The sequence below is a fragment of the Galeopterus variegatus genome, unplaced genomic scaffold, assembly GCF_000696425.1.
Source record: "Galeopterus variegatus unplaced genomic scaffold, G_variegatus-3.0.2 Scaffold2023, whole genome shotgun sequence".
NCBI lineage: Eukaryota > Metazoa > Chordata > Mammalia > Dermoptera > Cynocephalidae > Galeopterus > Galeopterus variegatus.
In genome coordinates this window covers 221,652-239,208 of record NW_007728134.1, presented here as the reverse complement: position 1 = coordinate 239,208, position 17,557 = coordinate 221,652, and the positions used below count along the sequence as shown (strand labels likewise).

The 17,557-nt window shown below is 34.0% G+C and overlaps 1 protein-coding gene across 1 annotated transcript in view; it reads left to right on the top strand.

Moving 5' to 3' along the window:
• Nucleotides 1-17,557, top strand: part of CEP162 (centrosomal protein 162kDa) — an 86,776-nt gene that overhangs the window by 10,721 nt on the left and 58,498 nt on the right. Inside the window, exons 4-9 of the mRNA XM_008580114.1 lie at nt 2,270-2,416; nt 2,896-3,079; nt 5,114-5,181; nt 10,425-10,543; nt 12,164-12,194; nt 12,959-13,075. Coding sequence (XP_008578336.1) covers nt 2,270-2,416; nt 2,896-3,079; nt 5,114-5,181; nt 10,425-10,543; nt 12,164-12,194; nt 12,959-13,075 — 666 coding nt within the window. The remainder of the gene's footprint in view (nt 1-2,269; nt 2,417-2,895; nt 3,080-5,113; nt 5,182-10,424; nt 10,544-12,163; nt 12,195-12,958; nt 13,076-17,557) is intronic.

Below are 17,557 nucleotides of genomic sequence, written 5' to 3'. Positions count from 1 at the left end.
AAGATTTTAGCTCCTGCTTCACTGTCAGTCTCCATTTCTCTCATCTAATTCTTGGTGACTTCATCAACCATGTAGCTAATCCTTCTAACAACCTGACTTCTGAGTTCCTTGAACTAATTTACACCAAAAATCTTGTCTTCCACCACATCATAGGCACCTACTCCTTCTAATAGCTTCTCAGGTCACTCTTTATAAAAACTAATGACCCACAAGTTGCCCTACTTCCCCATCCCCAGCCCTGTGCCCTGCGCCCTGACTTCTCTGGCCTCTCAACTTACACTACCTTTCCCTTGCTCGTGCCACTATAACTGCAGTGGCCCTCTTATTCTTCCCACGTGCCTGGCATTCTCCTGGCTTAGAGGCTTTACACTTGTTTCCTCTTCCTCCAGATATTCACATGGGTTGGTCCCTCACCTCCATCACGTCTTAGCTCACATTTTGACTGGTCAGTGAAGGCATTCCTGACCACCCTATTTAAAGTTGCAGTGCCCTGTGCTTCCATATTCCCTGTCTTATTCTATTTTTCTTCTTGGCATTTATCATTTTCTAATGTACTATTTAATTGTAACATACTTATCTTACTTATTGCCTGTCTCTATTCACATAAATGTAAGCTTCACAAGAGCAGGGAATCACCAGCATTTATCCCCAGCATTTCGAACAATGTCTGGCCTGTAGTACACACCAGTAAACATTTGTTATTAAGTCTGCTTCTCCTATTAGACTTTAACCTTCACAATGATAAGGGCCTTCATTGTGTGGCCAGCAGTAACACTATACTAGGCACATAGATTGTCAAAAGATCTGAAAAGAATAGATGATATTCAAAACCTTTACAATATGAACATACATTATACTTCTTGCCCAGGGTTCGTGGAACATTTTTAAAACTTTTTATTAAAAAATTTTTGAGACTTGTACAGAGAGAAGTAGAATGTACCCCCTTGCAGTGAATCGAATGGCCCCTCAAAGTCACTGAAGCTTAATCCCCACTGTAACTGTTGAGGGTAGGAAATCCTGTTAATGGTAATTGAAAGGTGGGGCCTTGAGGCAGTTAGATTGTGAGGACTGTACTCTCGTGAATGAATTGATCCATTCTTGGAATAATGGAGTGGTTCTGGTGGCTTTAAAAGGAGAGTGAGTGAGGAGATTAGTTGCTTTCTTTCTCTGCTCTGTCCTTCTGCCATGTGAGACCCCTGTGTTTCTGTGACCACCATCAGGGCCTTTACCAGATGTGTTCCCTGGACTTTGGACTTCCTAGCTTCTGAAACTGTAAACAATAAATTTTGTTTTTGTATAAAGTACCCAGTTTTAGGTATGTATATTATAAGCAACAGAAACAGACTAATGCACGCCTTGTACCCATTGCCTAGCTACAACGGTTATTAACTAATGGCCAGTCATGTTTTATCTACATCCGCACCTGTTCTCCAACCCCCCAACTGGATTATAACTGAAACAAACCTCCAACAGTGTATCACTTCTATTCACAGATATTTCAAAGTACTTTTCGCATAAGGACTCTCTTTTTAAAATATAACTATTATAATATCCAAGAAATATCAATCATTCCTTAATATCATCTTATATCTAATCAGTCATAAAACATTTTTAATATGTTTAATATATATTAGTCTCAGAGAAAATTTCAAATTCCAAAATACTGTGATTATGATAGCCTCCCCTTCCCCAACAATACACACATGTCCTGATGTGATAATCTCTCCTGCAGTGAGCCACTGTTTCCAGTGTTTTAGAAATTATGACTTTGAAAGATCTTTTAATATTTCCATCTATTTTCTTGAAATATTTACACCGAGAAAGGATCTTGTCTAGCCCTGTCATTGTCCTTAATCGTTCCTACTTTCCCCCCTTGTGTTTTGTTATACTGGTTCACGCCCTCCACAGTCTATTTTCAGTAGTGTAGAGTCGAGCAACAAAAATACTCCAAAAACAGAGGGAGTAAGGCAGAAGATATTTTTTTAAAATGGTGTGGTATACTGTATTAAGTACTTGTAGTTCAAAGAATTTTTAAAAATCTCGTCTCATCATGCAAATTATTGAAATATTCTACTTAATATGCACAGTACTCAAATAAAATTATAATTTTTCTTTTGTGAATTTTAGGTCTGATAGATTTTTACTTAATAGAGCAGATTTATTTTGTAGGTAATATGCACAAAATTAGCATAACAGCATAATTGTTGGCATAGTGGTCAAAACAATTCTCCGAACATAAATATTCACCTATATTAAATCCTATTCCTAGGACTGCTTGGAACAAATGTAAGCTATTTGAAAACAAAGAAGACTTCTCAACCTGTTATGGAAATAGATGAGGACTCTGCTGAAAAGATTCAATTTCTTAAGAGCAGTGGAACCTCTATCTTAAGTATTGACAGCTTAGAAACAAATGGTAAGAAATGTGAGGGATATGAGTTGATAAAGTATTAATTATTATGCTTATATTTAGAATTTTTCAAAAATTAACTCATTACTCTTTCGGAGACTCCTTTACTGAAGCATGTAGACAGATTTAATATCTTCCTAGAGATTTAGAATTAGAACTCTAGAGAAGGCTTTTTAGTTGATAAAGTATTAATTATTATGCTTATATTTAGAATTTTTCAAAAATTAACTCATTACTGTTTCGGAGACTCCTTTACTGAAGCATGTAGACAGATTTAATATCTTCCTAGAGATTTAGAATTAGAACTCTAGAGAAGGCTTTTTTCATTGATTTGATTATGAATCTATATTTGGTAGATAAGACATTAAATAAAATATTTATAAGCATTTTTTAAATTTGCTATGTAATGTGAATAAGTGCGTTATTAAAATGAATTTTATCAAAATTCTGTATATTAATAAAATATAATTGTGCTTTCCATTTAGAACTAGTAGCTTCTGAGCTCAATCATAGTATTCTTGGATTGGGATTGGACACATTAGAAGAACAAGAGGAGAAAGAACAATTTTTTGCCAGGCTTGAGAATGGCTTGACATCTTCCATTGATTATTCAAGATTAAATAAGGAATTGGATTCTAATGACTCCACACATTTTAAATCTTTACAGAGGTAAAGTAAATACAGTATAAACTATTAAATGATTTTTGTGTTTTTCTATATTTTTGGAAGGTTGGGCATGGACTTAAATAGGGAAACTTTGTAACAGGTAAAAATAAATCTTATTTTTTTAAACTTTAACTCTGTTTAATTCATTATTATAGTGTAGGTTTTTCTTATGTTTTAACAGAATATGTTGATCTGTATTTGAGAGCCCACTCTGCCTCTAGATATCTGATATTTCATACTTCAGATGCTATTGAGGTATAGTACATTGCCAACAAGTTCTTACTAGGAAAGTAATTTATTAAGTGATTTTCCACAGATAAAGTAAATAAGAGAGTCCAGGTTACTATTATAAACTCAGGAATAAAGAACAGAAAGGGAAGAAAGAACCAGAGACAAGTTTGGTCTATGTCTTACCTCTATGTGTGGTTGACCCTGGTGATTATCAGGAAATCTCATTTATCCTGGAAATCCTACTAGTTGACTGTGCTGGTTCTCTCTTTAGTAGACCATTGCCATTCTCAAGACCTCTGTGTAACCTGAGGCCTTAAATTTCCACGGTTTAGTTATCCATGTAATTTTTTTTTTTTATTATGAGTGGAAATCAGATTACAATTTTATTTAGGATTTTGAGAACATGAAAGTATAATTAAGTTCAGGGTCAGGAGCATTATAACCTCTTTTTATTAGAGTGCCTCATCTCTTCAAGGTGATTAGTTTCTTTTACAGGATAAAACAGTACATTTACTGTTATGAACTGTGCAGGGTCTAAGATTTATACCCTACTTGCTAGCAAGTTAGCCTGGCAGTTTTATGGATGTTGACAGTAGACACAAGATCCTGGGTCAAAAACAAAGGACCTTATTCCTTCAACAAAAGCAGTACCCAAATGTCAGCATTTGTTTGCATCAGTTCCCCATGTACCACTTAGTCCCATGGGGGCAGGGCAAAAGATCCATGATGAATGTCTGCACGTGCAGTGGGTTGTGTTACAGGAGAGGAACACTGAGCTTGGGGAATCTACCACTTTTATAGTAAGTGGAAACAAGCCTGCTCCTTGTCTGGGTGGAAATATCCCATCTCAAGATGGCTTACTGCAAACACAACCTGGAGAAATGGCTTGGTAAAGAAGGGTCAAGGCTTTGCATCTTGGCATACTCAGCAAGAACATGTAGGGACACTCAGGGCCCATGGTGATTGCCTCTCCTAACAGTGACAACACAAATTAAGCATGCACTGGTTTGTTGGCCACAATTTTTTGCCCCTTTGTAATGTTTCTTAACTTTTTGTTATTTTTTTTTTTAACAGTATTCTTAACTATTAATACTTCTGCTATAGAACAGGCTGGTCAGAGTACAACATAGCAATGAGTATGCAATATTAGGTGTTTGACACTATTATTGTTATTATAGTCTTATAGTTTCTCAGGTCTGCTAATGATCTCACTAAAGACAGGGTTGATGGACTAAAAAAAGGTAGAACTGATTCCTTGGTTTGAAAGAAAGCAGTATATGAACTGATTTATCCAATATAGTTAAAACGTGCTCGGGCTCCTTTGTCCCCTTATTGAGTTTTTCTTGGTTTAAGGCTCCTATTCAGCTTCCATTTCAGGATTAAATTGCTTATTAGGATGTTAATGCTGACGTTGGCATTTTTTTCTGGCCTCCGTATAGACTTCACTGTTTCTCATAGTTTGTGGTCAGTTCTAATCTTTAGTGTAGAAGATATCAGGGTCATGAGAACATGTATACATGTAAATGCACACATTTATATATACAGTTGTGTGTATTTGCATATAAATTTAAGAAATATGACTTTTTTTCCTTTTTATTTCTTTTGTAGCTACAATTAGTCATAGGCTTTGAGGATCCTTTATTTTCAAAACATTTTCTTACAGCTCTCAAATCCTTAGCTGTTGATAGAACAAGAGTACTTGAGAAGAAATATGTAATTTTTAGAGATTCTTAAAAAATATCCACAAAGAGTTACATGAAAATGTGTTAGTAACATAATGCTAAATGAAATAAATATTTTTTTCAGTAATCAAGCCACTGTTGAACTAACGGAAGATAAACATGAGGATGAATCAAAACATAAAGAACTGGGAGGTAATTTTATTGATTTTAAAGTGTATAATATTTGAAAAGATAATAAAGCTTTTAATAAAGACATTGATAAAAGAAAAATAATTGAAAGGAAAATTATGTTGCCTTGGAAAGAGCTTTGAACAGGTAGAGTGAAGTAATCTGAGCTATGAAGCAGTTGTTAAAAGTGAATTACTGCCTTATTTGTTGAGAGTGTGCAGTGGACCAATTGGGAAGATCAAAAAAGAATTTTTATGCCAGGATTGTGGGAATCTGTGAAACCAGGACAAAGACCTCCAAAGTGTGGTTGTAGGGTATTATACCTTTTTCCATCTTTTGACTTTTGATCTGTCTGTTTTTATATTTAAAATGGCTCTCTCGTAGACTGCATATGGCTGGGTTTTGCTTTTCTGTCCAATCTGACCATTTTTGACTTTTAATTGAAGTGTTTCTACCCCTTACAAAAATGTGTTTATTGATATGGTTGTTTGCAGTTTTGCCATTTATTTTCTATCTTTCAATCTTTTTGTTATTGTTGCTTTTGTCCTTCGTTCTATTATACTGAGTATTTATGTGTTCCATTTTATTTCTTCTTTTGGCTCTGTAGTCATACCTCTTCGTTGTATTTTTTTCTCAGTTGCCCTGATTCACAATATATATCTACCTTATTAGAGTCTTTCAAATAACTTGCTATCTTTCAAATAACATTATATCGAGTTATTTATATGATCTTTAACAACAGTAAACTTCCCCCAACCATATTGCTATTTTTGTCATGTGTTTTTCTTCTACATGCCTTAAAAACCCCACAATGCATTATTATTGTTGTTGTTGTTGTTGATAAAACAATCATCATTTAAAAATATTTTTAAGAAATATAAAAAATGTATATTTATGTAAAATTTTATATTTTCCTCATATTTACCATTCTTAGTGCTTTGTATATCTTTGTATAGATTTGAGTCTCTACCTGAAATTACTTTTGTTTAGCCTAAAGAACCTCCTTTAACATTTCTTGTAGTGCAGGTTACCACAAGCAACAAATTCTCTCGGCTTTCATTTGTCTGAAAATATATTTAGCCATTGTTTTTGAAGAATACTTCTGTTTGATATAGACTTTTAGGTAGAGTTTGCTGTTGTTTTGGACACTTTAATGATTTCATTCTATTGTCCTCTACCTTATTTCTCCTGAGAAGTCACTGGTGGTTCCTATTATTGTTTTTTTATATATATTGTATCTTTTTTTCCTCTGTTTTAAAGATTTTTTCTTTATCTTTCTATTTTGGCACTTTGATTATGATGTGTCTTGGTGTGCTTTTCTTGTACTTATCCTGTTTGGAGTTGGTTGAGGATCATTGATCTGTGGATTTATAGTTTCCTTCAAAATCAAGAAATGTTTTGGCCATTAGTTCTTCAGATATTATTTCTGCTTCCTGCCCCTGCCCTCTGACCCTAATTGCAAGTATAGTAGAATGCTAAGTTTTGTCCTAACAGGGCACTAAGACTCTGTTCCGTTTTTTTAAAACCTTTTTCTCTTTCTGTGCTTCAGTTCCTATTGCTGTGCCTTCAAGTTCACTGATTTTTTTTTAACTGCTATTAATCCCATCCATTGTTGTTGTTCTTTTTTTCTTTAAAAGTTCCTTTTTTTTTTTTAATCTCTTTAGTATCTTTCCTCATTATGTTCATTTTTTCAAGTCCTCAATGTTACGCATATTCTATAGATCCCAATATTTGTTCATTTCTGGGACTCTCTGTTGGCTGCTTTTTGGGGACAGTTTTTCCTGCTTCTTAGGAGTCTAGTAATTTTTTATTGGATTTCGTGGGTTTTACATTGTAGAGTGTCTGGATTTCATTTTCTTCTTTTAAAAAGTATGGTAGATGGTCAATCCTGCCATTTGATTCTTTCAAGGTTCTTCTTATGCTTTGTTAGGGTAAGTCTAGAGTAGCCACTCTAGGTATTGTTTAACCCTACTACTAAGGCACATCCCTTCTGACATTTCTACTGAATGTGCCTAGTAATCAGCAAGGACTTTCCATTCAAGCAGGTTAGAGCTCAAATATCTCTCTGCCCTATGTGAGTTCTGGAAATTGTCCAGCCTACAGCTTTCCAAGTTGCTCTCAGTTCATCCTACACCTTAGCTTGGTATTCAGCAAAGCCTCAAGGGGCCCCCTATGCAGATTTCTGGAGCACTGTTTCTACATAGTTATCTCCTCTCTTGACTGCTGCCCTACAACTTCTAATTGCCTCAGCCTTTTTGAATTCTTACCTCTGTCGACTGTCCTGATCTCTTCCTCCCTGCTCAGCACTCCAAAATATACATACCTTCAGCTAATTGTAGGGCTCAGCTCACTTGATTATATTTTAGGAATCATTTTTTTTTTGCTGCCAGTTGTTTAATGTCTGAAAATAGCTGTTTCATTTATTTTGTCCAGTTCTAATTGTTTACAAAGGAGGTTAAGTACAATCCTTTTAACTCCAACATGGCAGAAGAGAAAGTCCTTTAGATCATACTTAAATTAAACTTTGCAGCAAAATTTGCCAACAAAGGGTGAAAAATGTCTCCCAAAGGGATCTTTTAGATATTTTACATTGAATTTGGTTTATTTTATCTGAATTTTAAGGACATTTTTTATTTATGCAGGTATTTTCAAAGTTATACAAGGGTAGAGAATATAATAATAAACAATACCTTGACTGTGTAACATCTTCCTGCCAAAAAGGTCATAGTGCTATAAATTAATATTCTCATTATATATATGTATGTGTACAAAAATTCTGAATTCTATCCTTAAACTAAAAAAATGCCCTAAAATATCATTAGCCTAATATTCTCATTGTTTTTCAAACAATGTGCAAGAGCTTGGATGTTATTCTCTCTGATATTTCTCATATGAGAATCATCTTCTTAATTTGATTTTACTTTCATTTTTTTCTTTTTTTTTTTTCCAACTGAGACCACCTCAGCTTTCATTTTTATGTAAACTTAATTTGCCTTGATGTTTGTTTCTGAAATCACTGACATGGTCTTTGCCTTTCCTTTATTTCTTATTTCTTTCCTTTTTCTCTGTGTCTACCAATGATATTTTCTTCTTACTTTGAACCTACTTTATCTATGACAAATTCCTGAAGAGGGGATTGGTTATTCATATGTTGGATGGTAGTTTTGCCTATAGGCTGTTCAGTTACTTAATGAAAATAACAAAATGTACTTTTTAAAAATGTGCATTAAAAGGCCGGCCCGTGGCTCACTCGGTAGAGTGCGGTGCTGATAACACCAAGGCCACGGGTTCGGATCCTATATAGGGATGGCCAGTTTGCTCACTGGCTGAGCGTGGTGCTGACAACACCAAGCCAAGGGTTGAGATCCCCTTACCGGTCATCTTTTAAAAAAAAAAAAAAACGTGCATTAGATTAGCACTTTTCCCAATCAGAAATAGTATTCGGCCTTATTAACTTTTGATTCAGATTAAGTGATAGACTAGCTATAAAAATACTAACAATAATTACTGTTAGTAAACAATAGGTGACACTTATATACTGTATATTATATATCAATCACTGTTTTAAATACCTTAAGAGTTTATCTCCTCAGCAACCCTTTGAGTTAAGTGCTATTATCATCCCCACTTTACAGATGGGAAAAATGAGGCAAAGAATATGTGAACTGCCAACGGCTCTACAGCTGAAAGTAATAGAACTAGAAATTGAATGTAGGCCTTCTGGCTCCAGGTCATGCTCTTAAGCACTATGCTGTACCACCTGAACTGTTTCTTAACTGCTGTCTGCAGTCACACACACACAGAGTACAGCCCCTTCCGTTGAGTCCTAAATCACAAGTTGTTGTCTAAATTCAGTGTCATATTCTTCCATATCTCTTCTCTCCTTGTTCATCATCTTTTCTTAAGCAAGTCTTATCTCTGACGTTACTTATCTCTGATTCCAACCTAGAATATTAAAGTGTCAATCATCTTATATTGGTCCTAGTACCTAGAAGTACATCTGATAAAAAGTAATTGCTCATAACTGTTTTGTGAATTTAATGTCTACTAAACTTAGGAAATCACAGTTTTTCCTCATGTGGAAGAGAAACAGAGTTGAGCTTCTCAGCCGCGGAATATAGATATTAACATAGTTAACCAACTAAGCTAGCTTACCTGCCTAAGTTACAATACCCATGTTGTTCCAACCTCATATTTTTTATGAACGAAAAAGGAGACGTTTCTGTACCCAGATCTCACCAGAAGCATCCTATTTAACTTCCAAGCCCTTGCAAATTTTTTCCCAAACTTCCAGTACACTCAAGTTGCCCCCCTCCCCCATTCTAAGAGAAGAGTAAGAGACACACATTCTAGGAGCAGACTTCCTAGTACCTCATGCAGTCTTTTTCCCATCAGGCCATCCTGTTTCTCAACGTGATATAATTTTTTGAAATACAAATAAGATTATGTTTGTTTCTAAAATGTCAGTTCCACTTTGAAAAGGCTGTTCCCCTTCTGCAGCCCTTGATTTCAATCAGTCCTTTGATTTAGGAGCTATAGACAAGAAGTTAAAAATTGATGAAGAGATCCTGGCCAAATAATCCCTGCCCCACCCTCCCCATGAATAGACTGATGGCATCAGTTAACATGGGTACACCTTTTCCTTCTGCTGCAAAGCCATTGAGATATAATTTGGGGGCTTTAGCCGAGAAATGCCCAGAATTGGGAAATAGCAAAGGTCATATAGCATATAGGACCAGTATTTACCTAAGGGAAGGGGTCAGAGATAAGTCTTTCATGAGTACTGTTTAAATCTTACAGTAGAGGGTATGATCTTAAATCATACCTGCAGAGGCCAAAACAATCACCTTAAAATAAGCAAAATCCAACCTTTTCAAGAGTGTCAGCATTTCATAAAAGTTCTGCCTTTTATAAGTAATCAGTTGGAGATTTTTGTCTTTAGAAAAAAATATATTAAAAGTTTTATTTTAAATGTAATATAAAATCTTTTGGACAGCTCTAGAAATGTTTAGTTGGTTAATAATATAGAAGATTAAAAATATAAAACTCTTAGAACTATTTGAAAGTACAAAAAGTACTAAGATAGTCTTACAAATTAAACTCTCATTAAATATTTGCAAAAAATATTTTCTCTAAAGGTACCTTTATGTTAATATTTCAATAAGTTATTCTCATACAGACGTCTTCCTTTGGAAATCAACAGTCTTCCTGGAATTTGACTTTTTTGACAGTATGATTGTTGTACTTTTTAAAATTATTTTCTTTAGAAAATTACAGTGATGATTTTGAAGATGAAGAGGACATTGATGCACCTTTGATTACTAATGATGTAGAGACTCATTCCAAAGAAAATCTCAAATCAGAAAAAATAAATGTACCCAAACAGGTATATACATCAATTATATATTTGACAGTTTTGTAGTTTCTTTCATCAACTTAGCCAACTGTTGCCACATGAAGAGTTTGAAATCTGGTGTTCTTTATAGTCTTCCTCATTGTCGTAAACTTGGTCTCTGAACACTCAGTTAAACACTTGAACTCAGGATGTCAATTCAATATAAATTTTAATGAAAAAATCATGCCAGTTGATTTTATAAGGGATTTCTTTCAGCAAGTAATTTCCTTAAGTTAAGCTTTAGAAATTGAAAACTTAATTAAAAATTCAAAACTAATTTTTAAATAGTTATATTGAAATACACTTTTTTGGATAGGGCTTGTCCCTGTACTACAGCAAATACCCCTCCTTAGTATTTATGGTAGTGGTGACATTAATGTCTGAAATGTATTTGGCTAAGATAAGGAATTACATTATTGCATTCATATTCAGTGGTGCCATGGTCTGTTCTCTTATTTCCCAGTTCTTACGGACACTTGTTCAGGGCTACTACTACATATTGCATTCTGTGTAGAACTTATCTTTGAAGCTATCTAATAGTAGGTAGGAGGACAATTTCTATTTGTTATTTTGTTCTTGATCTGGACAGTCTCTTGGGAATGCATGTTAGAACTAGGTGTTTTGAACATGTATGAAACCATAGACTCTCTGAATAGAAGAGAGAATGCTTTCTGGGTATACATAAATACTTTCATTTTTAAATTTACTTAGTACTTTGTCCTCGTGTATCTGTATGTCACTCATAAAAAAATCAAGAGGAAACAAGAAAAAACAAGATGACTTTAAAGATAACACAATGATTCATATGACCTGATGAGTATCCTTAGAAATTTAATGGTATTTATATTTGGAATATGACAATTACAGTATTTTATGAAAAAAATTAATAGGTCAGTAGAGGCATGATAGTGCACTACATTAACGAAGTATATCCTGCTTGAAAATGTGTCATCCTAAATGTGGAAGCCTTGTACAGAGCTGCCTCAGTAAGAATCAAAACAGGAAGGAATTAAAGCTCTGTTATTACCAAAGAACCCTACACATTGCCTAGCCAGGTGGGAAATATGGGTGATACTAATTAGAAAACTTATTCTAAGGGAAACTATAATATTAAAGAATTTCATCTGTCTTGCAATTTGGTGGCCCACCCTTCTGAAAATTGTGTCATTTGAAATGTAGATAAAACAATGAGTAGAAGTTGTATTTAGTCATTAATTTTGAACAAGAAGAGAAAAATGGTATTGTTGTAATTGCAGGACTCTTATGTGAAGTAACCCTGTTATCCTGAAGTTCAAAAGACAGGAGAATTTTTGAGCAGGCTAGATGAGCCTGGCACCTAGATACTTTAAGCAAGGCCTTTTCGGGCCTAAATTAATTTTGTTAATTGCCAAAGTCCAGAAGAGATTTTGAGAAGTTCTCTCAGAGCTACAGTCTGTCTAGTCTTGAAAAATTATTGTTGATTGAGAGTGGTGAAGGAACTCTAGAAAGTACAGTTCCTGATCTTTTCATAATGGAGTAAAGCACTGGTTTTCAAATTTTGTTACTGTTTGCATTGTGGTCGTTTTACATAATTTTGGTATCAAAACATATGATCATTTTCTTTTAATTTAGGAAGAAGAGAAAACTGGCATGCTGGCTAATGGTAAATGTAATGTATATTCATGTATTTTAGTTGACAAAAAATTACTCTGTTCAGAATTTCATCTATATTATTCTGATTAAATTGCTGTCTTTGTTTTTAAATATCTCTAAGAAATTAAAGTTCATAGCTTTTCTCAGTAATGTGTCTCTTATGCCTATCTTGAATCCACCCTGTTATATTTGAGGATATTTCTTTTCTGTTATTTTTCTAAAGCCCTTTGCCTTTCACATATAAATGTACATTGGAAGAAACCTATGCTTGTTATATACTAGGGGCCTTCAAAAAGTTTGTGGAAGGATTCATATTATCTTTTCATTCAGTTTTCCACAAACTTTTTAAAGTATCCTTCTGAGTGTGTGTGTGTGTGTGTGTGTGTGTATGTGTATGTGTGTGCATGTGGGGGGACATGCGTGTATATTATATACTAAGGGACTTTAAAAAGTTTATGGAAGGCTTCATATTATCATTTCATTCAGTTTTTCCACAAACTTTTAAAAGTATGCTCGTGTGTGTGTGTGTGTGTGTATTTATATTTATATATCGTGTTTGTTTTATACATATACACACATATATTAAATCATGCTTGTTATATATATATAAAACCATGCTTGTTATATGTGTATTAAACCATGCTTATACATAAATAAGATTATATGCTATTTGTTTTTATATGCATTGCAGATGATTAAAATATTTTTATTAGATCAAAAGAACCACACAAATTGCTCTATATTCTTTATATTTTTTCTTTTGTATTCTTCCAGTTGTGCTGCTTGATTCATTAGACTCTGTTGCAGAGGTCAACCTTGATGTACAAGATAAGGCAACAACTAAGCCAAAGGCCCTAATGGAAATTACTGATAGTAAAATGACAGGAACAGGTAAAAGTGTTTGAAAAACTTACTATTTTCTGAATATGGACTTTTTGACTAATTGACTTCATTTCTAGGAAAATATATGTAATAAACATATTGACAATAAAAACTTTAAATGTCTCATTTTTCTACTATATTTAACAATTTAAATAATCGCAACTAGCTAATGGTAACATTTAATGCTAGTAGGCCAAGTAAAGTTTGATTTTAAATAAATGTGTATTAATAAATGAATGAATGCTGTTCATACGAGTGTAGCACTGTAGGTGAATGTTAACTAATTTTCTGTGACCCTCCTGAGTATTCAGTTAAATCTGCCATTTGTAGGAGAAATGGGACTTTGGTCTTATTGTGCTTTTCCAAGTTCCCTCTCTAGGAAAATGATAGGTCATGTTCCAAAATTCGGAAAAACCTAAGACCAACTATACTTCCTAAAGCTTATAAAGGTCTTTGTGATAATGCCTTTTTAAACTTTTTTAAAGCAATGGAAACCTTATCTCTCATTGAAATCTTATGTGGAACTCTTTACATAGTTAAAAATGGTATTTTATCAGTTTAAAAACATAAGCTCACATTTGTAACATTTACCTATGAAATTAGTGAAAACAATAATCATCCTTTAAAATTTTTGATATTAGGAGTTATAGAGATTTTATTACATTCTCATGTCACCATCAGCCTTCCAATGTGTTTGTATATTTTGTTTTTATAAAAATATTCTTGGGCCGGCCCAGTGGCGCACTGCTACAGTGCGCTGCTTGGGAGCGCGGTGGCGCTCCCACCGAGGGTTCGGATCCCACATACAGACCGGTTCCCGCTCACTGGCTGAGCGAGGGGCGGGCACAGCACCGAGGGTTGCGATCCTGTTGCCGGTCCCGGTCCGGTGCGGGCGCAACACTGAGGGTTGCGGTCCGTTGCCGGACACGAAAAAAAGACAAAAAAAAAAAAAAGGAAAGAAAAAAAAAATATTCCTGATTTGCCCACAAATATTTGCAAATGGGAACTTTTTAATTAACTTGCTTTGTAGTCTCAGGATACTCGTCAACTAAGCCAATTCAGACAGTTGGGAGAAAAATAGCAATACAAGCCACTAACCAACTCTAAACATCAGCTAGCGTTTTATTTTTACTTAATCTTCTATTTCTTTTTACTTTTTTATTGAGGTATAATTTACATATAGGAAAGTTCATGTATCATAATTTTGCAACTTGATGAATTTTCAAATACGGAAAACATCCCTGTTACAAGCAACCTGATTAAAAAACAAAAGAGGACCCAACCACAATGTCCTGTCAAGTCTTGTGTTTCTAGTCACTGTCCTTCCAAGAGTCACCGTTGTCTTGATTTGTTTCATCCACTTCCACTGTAAAATATGAATATAAAAGTCAAAAAATTACAACTATCTATAAGACATAATTTTCCCATCAAGACATGTTACTCACTCAGTTGTTGGCCAATTGAGTATTCTGCTATGATGAAAGCATGTGCTGAGCACATGTCCCTTGCTGGGCCTTACTGCTGTTTATTTAAGTAACCATGTTACGTATCTGCTGTGATAGTCTGTCTGCTTACACAATTTTCAGTAAGTAGACATGAATTCTTTTGACAGACTGAGGTAGAACTACAACTTTTCAAATCAGCAGTATGTTATAGGAAGTTCATATATGTGCAGGATGGCAAGAGAAACTTTATTCTAAGATGTTCATGAAAAGAAGTAAAGGAAAATGCAGAAGTTGTCAAAAATATTACAATTACATAATGTCTTCAAAATACTACAGTTCTATAAGTGGCATATTTCAGTGTGCAGATTACGTTCTATTATAATTTTTAAGTTTTAAAGCATGATTTAAAATGGAATTTCAATCAAACATCTGTGGAACCCATGATTTTCTTCGGAAAACTATGATTTTATGAAACAGTACGAAAACCATTGCTGTAGGTTATAAGAAAAACTCAAAAATAAAAAATGTATTGCTGAAAGTAAAAATTTTATTGAGACAATACAAGCTATTATGTGAGGGTACTTCAAAAAGTTTGTGGAAAAATAGAATTAAAAGATAATATGAATCTTTCTGTGAACTTTTGAAATACCCTCTTATAAAACTATAGTTTCTTGGTCTTCTTAAATGATATTGACTCCGAAATAAATTCATTAGTCAATTACTGGAAAGAGTAGAGTATGAATGTATTATCATGTAGATTTGGATTCATATTCCCAGCCTTGCCATTTATCAGCTGTATAACATTGGATAATTAATACCTCTAAGCTTGCTGCTGCTTCTTTAAAATGACATCTTGTGATGGCGATTTGAGATAATATATAGTGCCTAGTATATTGTTAAGATTCAATAAGCAGTAGCAATTCTATGGTGGTTGTTATTATCATTTATATCAACCCTCTGTTAATTTTACAAGCTATAATAAAGAACCTGAAGGCATACAGAATAAACACTTAGTGGCTGTGGGGTGTTGAATTTACCTAGTATTTCAAAAATACACTTGAAAGTCTTGAAGTTATCATTTGAACTTTTAAGAACTGAAAAATTCAGGGGGGGTTTTGTTTTGTTTTACCACGTGTTTTGTTTTGTTTTATAATGTTTCTTCTAGCATAAAGCAGGCTAAATTTAGGTAAAGCAATGTACAAGATTGTCTTTTGTTAATAATTATTTATGAAATTCTTTGTGCTTTGTTGTATTAAGGGGTTAGTAAATATAAAAATGAGGTTTTCCTTACACCAGGCTAGATCTCACCTTCCTCTTGTCTCATTGGCAGGTCTTGTTTTGTGCTTTGGCTGTGTGTCTGGAATAGTCACAGGATGACAGTATTGCTCCATGACATTAGACCCTTTTCTCTGCAAAATAGGATTTGACACTTCTCAACTTTCTAAGGTTGAAAAATATAGGGGGCTTTGACTTGTAATAATATATAAAAAAAAATCACATACAGTCCTCTCTTTTTAATGTAAAAGGCATATAAATGAGTCCTTTTCATTAAATGCGTGAAAAAGTTACATGATGCTGGAATTATTTTTAGTATGACTTGTATTAGTGACTCAATTTAGGAGAAAAATACCTTTCCTTCCTGTTTTCTGAGCAGCATCTAATACCTCTTTATCCTCCATTTTTCTCACTTTAAGTCATTTGTTTTTCATTTTTTTTTCATTCAAAATATTTTAATGTTTACTTGTACATATTTGTGGGGTGCAATGTGTTGTTTTAATACATGCATATACTGCACAATAATTCACTTAGGGTAGACAGCATAGGTCATTTGCTTTTCTGCATGTTTACTCTGCTGTTGCTTTAAAGCCTGGAACCTCTTCTTTCTGATAGCTCATACCTATTAAATTAGGTATGAGCATTCAATACTGCTGTGCTATTTACCATTGACGTCATTTTTTCTATGTATACACTATATATACTTAAGTGTTCTGATATTTTTGTAGAGGAGAGAAAACACTTTCTGCCTTTCTTTTTTTCATAAAAATTAATTCTCTCCTTCAGTCATGCTACTTTGAGTCTGGCTGCTGGTTTAGGGCAAATACTACACTTTAAAAGGCAAGACCTTTTTCTTTATGTCCTCTTGGAAAATTTCTGCCCCTTAATTGTTGACAATTCTTTTCTAACAGTACCCCCCATTTTTTTGTTCTTAGTTTATATAAGCAGAATTGTTATTTATTGGGTGTGCTCCAAATAGCAGTGGTGACCTGAAGCTTTAGCTACAAAGACATCTCATTGTAAGACATTCTTACACAACCTTATATGTGGCTCTTGGCTACCACTCACGTTTAGAGTTGAAAATAGCCCCTCAGAGTTGTACACTATATGACCTACAGAGTATATAGAGGAAGATGAGGCTATATATACTATTTAATTTTTAAGCATTAATTAACCATGAGTATCAAGAGGAGACTGGACACCTATTTCTCTTCTTTTTTTCCACTCTTCTATGACTCATTTTTCTAATTTTGAAAATTCCACTGATATTAATGAAAGTTAGAAAATGATTAAGAAAATATTCATAAAAATCCGAGCCAGCGTTTATCGTTCAGAGTCTTTTGGATTTTAGCCATCCTAACTGGGGTGAGATGGTATCTCAGTGTAGTTTTGATTTGCATTTCCCGGATGCTGAGTGATGTTGAGCATTTTTTCATATGTCTGTTGGCCATTTGTATATCTTCCTTAGAGAAATGCCTACTTACCTCTTTTGCCCATTTTTAAATTGGGTTGCTTGTTTTTTTCTTGTAAAGTTGTTTAAGTTCCTTGTATATTCTGGATATTAATCCTTTGTCAGATATATATTTTGCAAATATTTTCTCCCACTCTGTTGGCTGTCTTTTAGCTCTGTTAATTGTTTCTTTTGCTGTGCAGAAGCTTTTTAGTTTGATATAGTCCCATTTGTTTATTTTTCCCTTGGTTTCCCATGCTTTTGGGGTGTTATTCATGAGGTCTGCATCCAGACCTATTTCCTGACGTGTCTGCCTATGTT